Source organism: Pygoscelis adeliae, unplaced genomic scaffold (genome assembly GCF_000699105.1).
Source record: "Pygoscelis adeliae isolate BGI_AS28 unplaced genomic scaffold, ASM69910v1 Scaffold1787, whole genome shotgun sequence".
NCBI lineage: Eukaryota > Metazoa > Chordata > Aves > Sphenisciformes > Spheniscidae > Pygoscelis > Pygoscelis adeliae.
Genome location: NW_008825252.1, coordinates 1 through 13,169, shown reverse-complemented (window position 1 = coordinate 13,169; position 13,169 = coordinate 1). Strand labels below are relative to the sequence as shown.

Here is a 13,169-nt window from a genome sequence, read left to right as displayed (position 1 = left end):
CCCATCCTTGACGCTGTTAGCTAGCTCCTCGTCCTTTTCTCAGGCTCTAAATAAAAAGTCCCAGTGCCTGTGTTTGCTTCCATTTCCTTCTATGCCCTTCAACTTTCTGAAATCCCATTCCTTGTTACGCATTATGGTTACGCTCCTATTCTTTTTGAACTGCTCCCTGGGGAAACTGGTCAGCACCCAAGAACTATGCACTGAATCTAAGTAACTGAAAAAAAATGGAGAAAAACATTTTAACATATAATTGGATTAAAACACCTTTAACCTAAAAAAAATTACTAGACTATCACAAACTTTTAACAAGTTATTAAGTCTCATGCTGATTTTCCCGTTATTACTATTGCTTTCCTTTTTTCCTCCAAAGCACTGCCAAATGAGGATAATTCAGCTGAGCTGGTTATAAAATAAAGAGGCTAAACATTACTACCAATTATCAATAAAATTATCTAGTAGCATCTTTTCATTTCTTCTGATTTTCATACCAAAAAATATACTGTAAGTATAAGTGACAGAAACATGTCAAAGTCCAATTAAGCAGTCTTCACTAGCTTTTCATCAGTCAATTCTATTTGATCAGGAATCGAAGCATTTTATAAATACTCTTGTGCACTACACAAAACGCCTTTTCAGATTTGACGTCCATTTTCTTTTCTGGTTTTGAAAGTTTGATCTTTTACCCCATTTTCTGAGCTATTCACTGCATTTCTGTATAACGTGAATTTAAAAAGATATTGCTACAACTTCCCCCCCTTTCCTCTTTGACCAATTTATGGTCAAGTACAAAACATTCAGAGCAAATAATTACTGACCTGACTGAAAGGTCTCACTCAAACTGCCACTTTCACTCTGTCAACATTTGGCATTTTTTTAAGCTTTCATTCAGTCATGAACACTCCCAAGGAGAAAAATATCCAAGTGCATGCAAGTGCTTCTCTAGAATGACCTGTTCCGAGATAGAAAAATCATGGCCCCAGAAGAAACTTCTTTTACAAGCTTAGACTGTTATTAATACATTCATCCATTATGTACAAGGTATTAGTTAACCAATAAATTATTTCTTAGAGTAACTGTAGTAGTTTTTACTAACTGAAAAGTTTAATGTCAGGTTCCACCATTCTGTAGTCTGCAAAGTTGCACCCATATATAAATTATCATACATAAAAATAATCCAGTGTCTAAAAGACTGCACATCAAAATACTACTTCCATGTCTGCTTTTAAAAGAATAGGTTTTTGAATTTATTTTTACAAATTGAAGCTTTATAGGGACATTTACTCCATAACCCAAGACTACTAATGAAATAATTATTCAAAAATATGTTTTGTAACTAAGAATTCTGTACTATCTTGTACCTTTTCCAGACCATTATGTTAGCTTTACCATCAGGTTTTCAGTGCTGTGATAGGCAGGCTTCAAATATTGCAAAATATGTTTACAGACAATAATTATTTCAATTACAGTAGCATTCCTATTGACCTTATGAAAATAATTTTGGCTCAAATTCTAAGTATGTGGGTAACATCCCTTTAAATTTGATATGATATTGTAACCATCACACCCTCTATACAGTTAATTTTTTTGCTGACAAGTTGTAAAAAATAGTGAAACATCTGAGGTATGACCTAGTTTTATGAACTAAGAGCAGCTTTGCCAAAGTTTAAGACAAATACAAAAAAATATTGCACAGCTTAAAATACAATTGTTTACATTCTGACTTCAATACAGTACAACTTAACCGTGAATGTAAGGAATTACCAGTTTGTATTGTGAGCCCAATTATTTGTGCCAGAAGGTCAAACATCGTTTACCAAATTTAAACTAGTATGTTTTAAATGTTTACTTGTTATAGGAGTTCTAAGCAAACTTTTAAAAAGCTTAAAAAGCTTTTAGCCTCACTTTTGAGGGTCAGCACCTCTTGCAAACCAACGTTAAAATTTCTGAGCGATACAGGCCATTCAACCCACTATTCCCTCAAAAAGCTATCAGACAGTAAGCATATCGTGAAGTATACATTTTTATTTAACATTCCTAAAATAAGCTGTATTTACATATTATATAAACGTATGAAGTCTTAATATAAAATAGAAAACTGGATTGACTGAGGAAATCACACTCCACATGGAGTTACTTATTGAAGACCATTTGTTTATGAAATTTTACAATAATTTATATAAATTATCTCTTCCAAATTAGATTATTTTTTTCTTTTTACTAATCCACACAATTTTGATGACTTTACAAACAGTGGTGTACATTACAAATTTAAAAAACAGTTACAGCATCTTCCGGCGCACAACTGGCTTTGGAAAATTAGACAGTCTTTTTTTGTTCTTTCGTAGAGTCTTCTCTGCCACATCTGCAGTTTCTTTCTGTTTGCTTTTTGTTCCATCCACTGGACTTCCAAAAGGAGAGATGAATTTTATTTCCACTGGTGGAGGTGACCAAGAACCTTCTTTTCTTGTGGTTCCAAAAAGAAAGAGAAGTATCAAATTGATTTTTTTTTTTTTTTTAAAACTACCAACAGTATTTAGTAGAGGAAAAAAACCCCGTGGAATTACAAAATCAGTGCCAAAGAATTATTTATGGGCTTCTTTCTAGATAGGATCAAGGCAGAAAAGGTACATAAATAAGCCTCCTTTTGCTTCCATTCCTTACCTGTCTGTCCCAAGCATTCTCAGTCACTACTCTCATGAGCTTTTAGAGCCTCCCACCCCAGCTTTACAGAGGCAAATGTCTGCAAACAGTTTTCCAGAAAGAACCAGAAAACATGTCCAGAAACAAGAATTTCTTTTTACTCATTATCTGACACCCTCCTGCCTTGTATGGGGAACGAAAGACCGTAAGAGTGTGGTTTCGTAAGGAATAAGAAGACGACATTAAGAGCACGCCATCATTGCAGAGAGTAGTATCCACTTGCCCTTTTCTATCCCCTCCCTCTTCTGTTTCCATTAGAAAACTGAACCGTTAAGTGGGGAAAAAGGTGCCTATTAGACAAGCAAGCTGGACAAGCTCGTAAAGTCAGAGCAGAACTGCACAGCCAAGTGAAGAACAGGAAGTTAGGTGGCTAACAGATGAATCACTACCACAATAAAGGAACGCGAATACGTGTTCAAAAATAAATTTCATACTTGCTTGCTTTCTTCATTTTTGATTTCGCAGTTCTACCTCTCTTCAATTTTTGCTTTCCCACAGACTCTATAGATTTGGTATCCTCATCCTCTTTAGTTGGAAGCTCCTATGTTAAGGAAACAAAAACGTTACTCATGCACAGGTTCTTACACTTCTGCAGAATACAAATGAATGTTTCTTTCATGAAGAAGTCAGGACAAAGTTATTTCCAAAAGCATTACAGTTTCTCTCCACAAAAACAAACCTTCCGTCTCAAATTATTGTACCATCTTAATGGTTAAAATTCTGAAATTGACAGGTAACACACCAAGTAAGTTTAAAAAAGGCCACTGTGCCTTTTGTTAAAGGCAAAGCAATATTTATTAATTCTTGACTTACACAGATTCAAATTTGATTTTTGTAGCTAGTTTTCATGAAGGAAAAAAGAACATTATTTAGCCGATTAATTTAAAGCTCTCTTTTTAGATATGCTTTCAAGGAGAAAGGGAAGACATTGCAAAGTATGATTTGAAAAAGCAATACAGAAAAAAAATCAAGAACGTCAGACAACTGGAGTTTTTACTTACTGGTTCTTTCACTATTCGGAAAATGCTAGATACATTTTTTCTCCTTGACCTCAAAAGAGGGGGTGAAAAGACAAATTGAGAAGACAAGTCCGGGTCTAAATCCTTAAGCTGCACAGGATGGTCTGCTTTTCCAGCTAAAATGACAATGTACTACTGTTAACATGCATGTACATTATAAAGGACGATGACATTAAATTACAGCTGATAATCAAAACCACAATAGCTTCCTGAAATAAAAAGTTCAATCAGGTTTATAAACACTCAGTGTGGAGGTATTTTTCCCCTAGTAACTGCCTCTTGGGATCCGTTCTTTAACAGTAAATTGTGAAACAAAAACAAGCCAGTGTAGTGATTTTACCTGCACTTATATAATCAAAGAAATCATGCTCAAGAGGCATCAACTGTCCTTACACATCTCAAAAAAAAAAAAATTATCACGTAGTCTAATAAAAAGAACCTAAGTGCAGTAACTTCACTAACAAAGTATATGCCCATAAAAAGCAATCACATAATTAAACAGCTGTATGGCTTGTTGCAACATGCAGCTCACCTTAAGTTAAAAACTGAACAGAATTTGGAAGCATGTCTCCTTTATTTCTCCGCTGGGGGGAGGGGATGGCAATCACATATTAACAGATAGCCTCCAGTTTTCAGAATTGATAGAAATTAAGCTCATGACAAAAAATCAGATTACATTTCACTTCACTTTACTCGGCCTAGCCTCCTCACCTGTTTCCACCACTAGTCAGCCAGTCATGTAGAGTACAGAAAAAAGACAAATTGTCTCTTTCCAAATTTTTTATTTTGCATGGTTACATTCTTCACGATACTTAAAGCCATCCTTGCAGTCTGTTTTACGTAGTTTACAAGACAGCAGTATGCCCTATTTTGTGTATGAACACAATGCACCTACCTTTAAATTTCTTCGTCAGCTTTGTGAGAGGAGGAGAGAAAAGGAAGGACTCATTTTCCTCAACAGACAGTTTCTGATGCATGGCAGTTTTGCGGGATCTGGTTCTTGTAACACGATCGGTTAAAGTTCTTGATGTTTCATCACGTCCTGACGGGTTTATGTCTTCAAGCAGCAAAGGACTGCCACCAGGTCCTTGGGGGAAGGCCTCCTCCCCTGTGCTCTCCTCAAATATCGACCGTCTCTTTCTGCCCCGACGTCCCGTCCTTACTGTAGTCCCGGGTGTGGTTGATTCCTCATTTGGCTGTGCAGGTCTTGGCTCATGAGTATCCGTTTTTCCTGGTTTAGCGTGTGGAGCTCTTCTTGTTCTTCTCCCAGCAGCATCGAGGATTTCCACTTTCCCACCCGAATGTATGTCTTCCTGAGCAGCGATAGATTCTGTGTCTGCCAAGAGATTTTGTGACCCCTTCCTCGCACTTCTTCTAGGAGTTGCAGGAAGTTTAAATCCTGTTTGAGGAAGCGATGGTTTAGACAGATCAAGGTCAGAATTTTCTGAAACTTCTGAGGAACTCATCTTTCTCCTTCTGCCTCTTTTAGTTGGCACAGGTAAAAGGAGTTGGTCACTAGGCTGCACCTCTTGATCCTCGACAATATTTTCAGTCAATTGTAAATTAATGCCTTTCAGTTTTCTTGCACTTCTACTGGGACTGACTGCCGCTTTTACCTTATGATCGGTGCCAGTCTGGCCGGTTTCTCTGTCTCCTGCTGACCTTTTTCCTCCTCTAGCCCTTTTGGAAGTAGCAGAAGCAATAATGCTACCTTCAGCCAGAGGCGTTTCCTCATTAGCCCCTTCCAAGAGTTCAGATGCAGCTTCCTTTGCTCTCCTTAATCCTCTTCTTGGAGTAACGGCTACGGACTGCGCACTGACGGACAATGTTTGTCCATCAGAATGGCTGCTTTCTACTTTTTCTAAATTAGTCTGTCCAGGCTTCCTACCTCTCCTAGGAGTAACAGGCGTCACGGGTATTTGCTCATCTTGAGCGCTTTCTTCTGCCTGAAGACTAGAAGTCTCAGATGCTTCTTTTCTTCGCCTGGTACTTCTCCTAGGAGACAGTCCTAACAAAACTGGTTTGTCTGTCTTCAGTAGTTGCTGATCGCCTGCCCATGGAATACTTTGACTTCTACTCAGCCGTCCCCTTGCGCGTGTTCTAGGAGTGATGACATACTCTACTTGATGCACGCTGGTTTCATCTTCCGCTCCTTCTGGCACAGTTGTTAAGGGAGCTTTTGCCTTCTGGAATCTAGTTACCTTCTTACCTATGGTTTCATGAGTAGATTGTTCTACAACTTCAGATGTAAATTCTTTACTTCTTGTGTCTTTCATTACATCCAGGAAGTTCTCAGCAATAGCTACCTTAATGGGCTCAGGCACATATGGGAGCGACTCTGCAGTATTTTGAGATTCCTGATCACTAGTTACAGTGGACACTGAGGTTGTAACATGTTCTTGGCTTTCAGTATTTCCCAAACTGTTGTTCACAGGCTTCTCCTCTCCTGTTGTGCCAGCCAGTTTAGAAGCATCTACTAAGGGAGGGTCTCCCACTTCCGTTTCACCTTCTTCACCTTCCAAGACTAAAGTAAAATTACTCTGAGATATAAAAAGCTCTCCATCTCCCTCAGCCGCATCACATTCACCATCTTCATTAGCAGGCAAATCACATGCAAACTGTTGCTCGATAGTATCACAGCTGCATTGAAGAGCGCCTGATGGGTGTAGTTCACTATACGGTGATGGTTCAGGTGCCTCCTCTGAGGTTTGTGCCTTAACCGCACCATCTTCAATAACCTGAAGTTAAAAAACGTCTGTTATTCCATTATTAATTACCAAACAGACTAACTTCAAACTGAGGACAGTGAAATGCTGCTTCTCCTTTCAGATCACCACTGCATGTAAAGTTAGAAACAGACCATGGACTCTCTACTACGGTTACAGTGAGAGTCCCTTAATGCGTTTACGGGACAGAGCACAGAGTATTCAGTGTATGCAATCCCATGCTCCATTTCTGATACTTCTGTTCACGACTAACGATTTGCCACCACCCGTGAGCAAAGGGAGCGGTTTTACCATACAAGCTGTGTACACCACTGGCAGTAATCACCACACTGCCGTAATTTCTGGACTGACTACAGATCCACACACGAGTGACCGGCTCTGCATCTAACAGGCTAAAATACAATTATGTCCCCAAAGTTTAACGTTTCAGTCACGACAGTTGTGACGGCAACAGGTAGTCAAAGTGGCCACGTATCACATGCGACAGCTCAGCGCTGCACTTTAAGGAATCACTTGGGTTGCAAGAGACAGCACATACATTCTAAATACCTCCATCTCATGTTTTGTAGTTCCCTGTACCGAGCCATTCTTCTTTCCTTCTAGATCCACATGAGATACTCAAGCTTTTATGGTGAGCACAAAAGTAGTATCTGTGACGTCTGCCAAGTGACTCACACGGTCAAGCCAATTTAATCAATGCGTAAAGACCTTTGCCCAGCCCTCTAAGTTCTAGTGCTAGCCAACGAAGGCAGAGGGAAGAAGCCACTCAACAGGAGTCTCCATAGAATCTGCTTATTTTCTTGCCTCCTGCCTTGTCAAAAGTTGCTGAGCATCATCGTATAGCAACGTGCCATGCTTCGAAACTCAATTCAAGAAATACTAGTCTGCATAAACTTTCCCTTTATGCTTACAAATCTACAAACAAGACAGCACTAAGAAGTTTGTCCCAAATTCAGTGAAGGTAGACAAGCCAAAACCAGGTGTTTACATACAAATCAGTAAGAACCAGTTATAACGAAAGCAGAAGAGCCTTCACTGTACTGCTACATGAATGACTGCAGAAGCTTGGTGACCGTCTCCTGTCCCTGCTCCCTTCTTCCCATCACAAATTTTCCATTTACTCCCGTAAGTGATTTATGTATTCCCAAGTCTAGAAGCATCTTCTCTACAGCGTTGTCCGAAATCCCAAAGCTGAGGCGAGCTAAAGAAGTGACTGCCTACTTAACTTCATTGGAAATCTGGAACGCTGAAAAGCATTTTCTCTTACTTAAGACCAATCTATTTGTGGTACGCCTACCTTTCACTTTGTGTTTCACTCCAGCTACTATTGATTCCTGTGAGTATAAGCCTACAGGAAACTGACAGTATGCTCTATATGGTACTTAGAGGACAACCACAAAGAATCCAGATAACTCACCAGCCCCAGTAGAAGAAAGAACAATGGGGAAAAACCTGGGAAACCTGGAGAACCTCTAGTTCCAATTTTCAGTCCATGTCAACAACCTTTTAACATTCGTATTGTACAGAGTTTAGATGTTAAAAGAACATGGTCTTACAAAAAAAAAAAGTTTTAAGTAGCTGGAAATATCTTGACACTGAAATTAACTCATTATTGGGAATTCTGTTTATGTTAATAAGGAACAAATAGGAAAGGATCTAAGCACCTAAATCATTCTGAAAATAACTTTGGTTCCCACATCATTTTGTCATTTGGTAAATGGTCCCAGTATTGAAAAGCTGCACTCCCCAACTTTTCTTATTGTCTTTAACATTAAAACTATTTCTTTTTTAAGTCAAATAAGAAACATTTACGTTCTAGTAAACCGAATGAATTCATGGTTATTTTAAAAAATAGGTTAGGCGCTTTTTTTTGTGCTACTACAGCTCTCAAAGGCCAAAGTCCTGACAGGTTCTATTCTGTGTTATAGGTACAGAAAATGCATAGGAGAAAAATCTATCTGCCCTTACATAATGAGGCTTTAACTTATGTTAACCAGCTAAAGAAACCGAGACATTTATGTATGCCTTCTAATTGTCAGTAAGACAGGGCTGTCCTCAATTTGCAAAGTGGCTTCTATTTTGTAGAACATGAGAGAATAATTTACTTACATTAATTTCCTCAGTTTTAGGAAGATTGTTAGAAACAGTTATTTCTTCCTGCAGGAAAGGAACATTTTCTTCAACTTCAGCTGCTTCTAGGTTATGTTCTTTAGGTAAATCCACACACTTCCCCTCAAGGGGATTTTCTGAATGAGTATTGACCACATCCTCACTGTCAAGGATACTTATCACAGCTGGAAGAGAATTATACAATTTTAACTTAACTACTGTATCAATGACATGGGTTTAAGCAACAGGAAGTAACAGAGGGAGCAGCAGCCAACAATACAGTTCTCTATCCTGCCACATACATTGGGCTTTCTCCAAAACCTAGAAGCCAGAACTATCCACCTGGTAAAGGAGGCAGCCCCACAATAAAAAAATTTAAAAAATAAAAGGGAGGAAGGGGAAAATCAGCTGGCAAGTCCATAGAGAAAAAGAACTACAGAGGAAAGGGTGGCTGCAAAGGCACGCTGATAGCTAGTTATTCTTCACAGCCTGAATACTGAGAATGCACCATCTTTTTAGATAGTAACTCAAGCAGCAGATCCCATAGCACACAAATTAGTAGTGGTGTGCAACATTAAAATAAATACTCTCCTTCTAATTTCTCAATATCTTTACCAAGAACAGGAACACTCCCCATGCATTTTCTACAAGGACTTCCTTTGAGGAGGGTATTCTCTCCACAGTTTAATGAAAGTTAGCAGTAACATGCTAGTACTACTTTAATCTGAGACACCTGTAGTGGTACGGCAAACTACACATTTTACTTCAGGAGTTCAGCTACCTTAACTCACATAACATCTCCAACATACTGTACATACATTCACTGTCTGCCTCCGGGGATTCGAAAAGCTGTGGATTTGTTGCAGCTGGTATGGCTTTTTCTTCTGATGCAGAGGACATTTTGGACTCTTGGTGGTTTGTTTCACTTCATGAACAGAAAGAGAGAAATTCATCATAAAGCTTCAAAACAAACCTTGAGGAGCTTTACAAATTACTTTCTCACTGTAAAATCTTCAAGTTTCAAAACAGACAAAAATTAAGAAAAATTAGAAATTCCTTTACCAACTTATCTACATTCAATTTGTGACTCATTTTATGCAATGAATCAAGTACTTCACGTTCTTCCCAGCTATTTAACACTAGATATTAACATAACAACAGAGTTCTATTAAAGAATAATATACTACTTGTCTTCTGTGCAAAGAAAGAGTGCAACTGCTGTACTGGAGGTTTAGAACAAACCGAACAAAAGTTTCTACCAGTGTATGTTACCACTTGAAATTAAGGGTTATTTCATTGCTAACGTTCTGTCTTTATCACTAAGCAGTTGCAGCTTTTAAAGTATCTGGTGAAAAAACTGCTTCCCTTTCCATAAACCAATAGATGCTAGTTGAGCATACACAGAAAATAAGTGTATAAAATACTGCCAGAAAGTATTCAAACCCCAAAATAAACTCCCTAACTTTACAGGAATCTCAGGTGTAATTTTTAGCCACACAATTTTCAGACAAAAGCAGGGCTTATGTTCATAGTATCTGCTTAGTAACCCTCCAACTGTAAAGAGGTTTATATAGCCTGTTGAATGAAGTCTTTATCACCATACTTTGGGGTCTGCAATGATTTGAGAAAAAAAGATTCAAATTGGCAGCTAGTCAATTTGACTTACATTCATGCCAAGTTAGTTCTGTTCACAGACAGAAAGGAATAGAAAAGCCGTTAGATATAAGAACACAGGAAAGAACCAACACCAGGTCAAAATCATAGTTTTCAAACACAGGAAAGCCAGCAGTTACATGTTGCGTGAACCCCAAGACCTATCTATTTTATAAACTTACCCTTCACTTGCAGTCCCAAACGTAGCAGCCTCAGCAGCTTTAAACACCAATTTACCATCCTCGGGAAGGGTAAGACATTCAGCATTTGATTCTGCCACAAATCCTACAAAAACAGACAGATGGACGACTTCTCTATTGCACTTAACATTGTTTCTTTTAAAATGATCCTATGATTTTCGAGTGAGCCTTTATGCATCTCATCTAGGATAGCGATCTAACAAAATAATGCTACCAAGACTTCTAATGCACAGAAGGTCTGAATTCTTCTTTCCAGTAAAACAAGGTCTGATGCATAATTTCAGACAACAAAAGAAAATGACCATAGATACTCTGTTTACAAACTAAACTTGATATTACTGACCTAATACATAAAAACTTCAGAAAACATCCCTCCTTCTTAAAATCGGGTAGTAAGTTTTCTTATTTCTCATTCCAGCAATGCTTCTTTCCTTTCTTGACTCCGTTGCCCCTCTTCTACAAGAGCGCATCTAAGGTCTTTTCTTGTTCTTTTCTCCCCAACTGCTTGCTAACCTGTTTTTATCTCAACAGCTTCAATTTTAGAAACATCCCTCTTTTCTTCTTTGTTTCTACTGTCTGCTTCCTCCAGATCCAGCAATCAACTTGGCAGACAGTATGCAGGACCGGGATAATTTTGCTAGCTCAGGCCAAACAAGAGCTATACTGCCTGCCCTCTAATGTTTCCAGAGCACTGAAATTGTATGGAACGGCTTGTATCATAGTCCAGCAATAACAAAAGTTTCTTTATAAGGTTATTCTTTAATGATTAATACCTTATCATTGTTTTTAATGAAAAGCACCTTTGATTTCTTCTCCAAATACAAGACATCTAAAATAGGACAGGCAAATGTTTTGACCTGTCTTACTAGAAGCACTCAGATCTGGAGAATCCCTTTTACCCATGTACACGGAGTCTGTATCTGGGCACTCCTGTTATTTAAAAAGGAGCTAAGGAACTTCAATAGCAACAATCACTCTCTAGGATCCCCCAGAATCATCTCAGACTTAGGACTGAATCAGGACACATATGATGCACTGATACCGGAGCACACACTCGCTGCTATGAACTGTTTCAAGACCTGAGACACAGACCTCTGACACTTGCATGCATGTCGTCCCAGGAATAGCAAACTTTTTTTTCTAGAGAGTTGAACAGACTGAGCTCTGTTTGTCAAACACTGATTGTAGCTGTGTTTGCACATCTTCTCCCTGTTCCTGCACTACTTTCATTCCCAACTCTTCATCACTGCTCACCAGTTAGTGAGATACATCTCTTCTAATCTGCCAGCAGACCTGTTCATATGAACACATCCTCGGCAGCTGGACTGGCTTGAAGCAGTTGAATTGAGCCGAATTACCAAAGACCAAGTGAAATAGGTTTGGAAAAGGCTGCATAAGCTGTTGAGCCAGAAAAATGAGCAGGCATAGCTGTAATGAGAAGCAGATACACAAGCAGACTCGCTTCCAGAAGAAAACTATTTAACTGAGCACTAATGAGGTTGTCAGATTTTTTTTTTCCTTTCTTTTTCTATCTAGTCAAAGCACGCCATACACTAGCCTTGCTGTAAAATCCTGCATCCTACAGAAGTACCCCTAAAACATAACCAGAAGCCTAAGTTTTCGACTTGAATCCCTCTCAAAACTCCCACAAGTCACTGCTGCCTCCTAGCTGCAATTACTCAAAAGAAATGCCAGCCAAAAGCAGTATACATACATAATGTCCAGGATACCTAAAAAAGGACTCAAAACAGAGTGGCAATTTTAAAAGCCTAGGACAAGGAAGTGCCTGGGACACTTGTGAACACTCATTGTTAACTGTTGCACTCATCAGTACTTTAACTTTTTGAAAACATTTGAAAAACTCAGAAATTTAAGTTATCATAGAATGAAACACACCAACTTCTTTTCTTAGGTCTGATGAATCTGGTTGTTCCATCTGGAAAGGTTTATCTTCAACAATTTCACTGTCTTCTCCGTTCTCCGATTCTTGAAAATCAGCAGTTTCTTCAGTGGAATAATTAGCTGGTTTAGCAGCTATAAAGATAACATCATCTTCAAAATCGCCAGGTGATTTTGCATCATGATACTCCAAAGTAGTTTGGTCTGACCTGGTAGAGAAGTTACTATTTTCTCTGCTGACATCCATTTTCTCCAAACTCTCTCCAGGTATGCTTTCTGAAGACGCTTCCATTTCAGCACAATCATCCACAGGATTGCTCAGACTAAAGAGAGTTGTTTTATCTCTACTTTTAGACCAAGCATCCTCCCCCACTCCATGATGATGCTCAGATGAAGCTCCAGATAGTGATTTATCATCTCCTGTTACCTTTTTTTTTTTAAACAAAAAAAAAATTTCACGATCAATAACATGCATATGCTTTTTGTCAAAGCAAGACAAAAAAAGAAGAAACATACACCTGTATTTGTAAGTTTTACAGGTGTCACCTTAAGCAAGGCACTACAAAATTAATTCTCATTCTAGCACTATCTTAGCTTTTAAAGCTGAGTATAAAAATTAACCACACTTCTAACTGCGTATTGAGTTTCAATGACTTGGAGAATTCAGATGAAGTGGGTCTTTTAAGTGTCTGCTTATACTGTCATCTCAAGGCTGTTCACTGGGTTCACTACTGTGTTTTCAAGAAGAGGGAGCTTTGCATACCTAAAATCATAACTCAAGAATTCTCTTTGTTATGCTTGCCTTTTCAAGTTGTATGCACTACTAAAACCTTCCAGCGTTCACCATGCCTGTAGCAGGGAAC

At 38.6% G+C, this 13,169-nt stretch overlaps 1 protein-coding gene across 1 annotated transcript; it reads right to left on the bottom strand.

The window, feature by feature from the left end:
- Nucleotides 1-2,002: 2,002 nt before the first annotated feature.
- On the bottom strand, nucleotides 2,003-12,733 carry LOC103912171 (protein ELYS-like; the record flags this gene model as incomplete). Its single annotated transcript, XM_009329367.1, has 8 exons — nucleotides 2,003-2,463; nucleotides 3,135-3,241; nucleotides 3,702-3,835; nucleotides 4,615-6,457; nucleotides 8,555-8,739; nucleotides 9,373-9,479; nucleotides 10,390-10,492; nucleotides 12,304-12,733. Coding segments are annotated over 8 exons (3,093 nt in total), but the record flags the coding sequence as incomplete, so codon positions are not given.
- Between the last annotated feature and the right edge of the window lie 436 nt (nucleotides 12,734-13,169).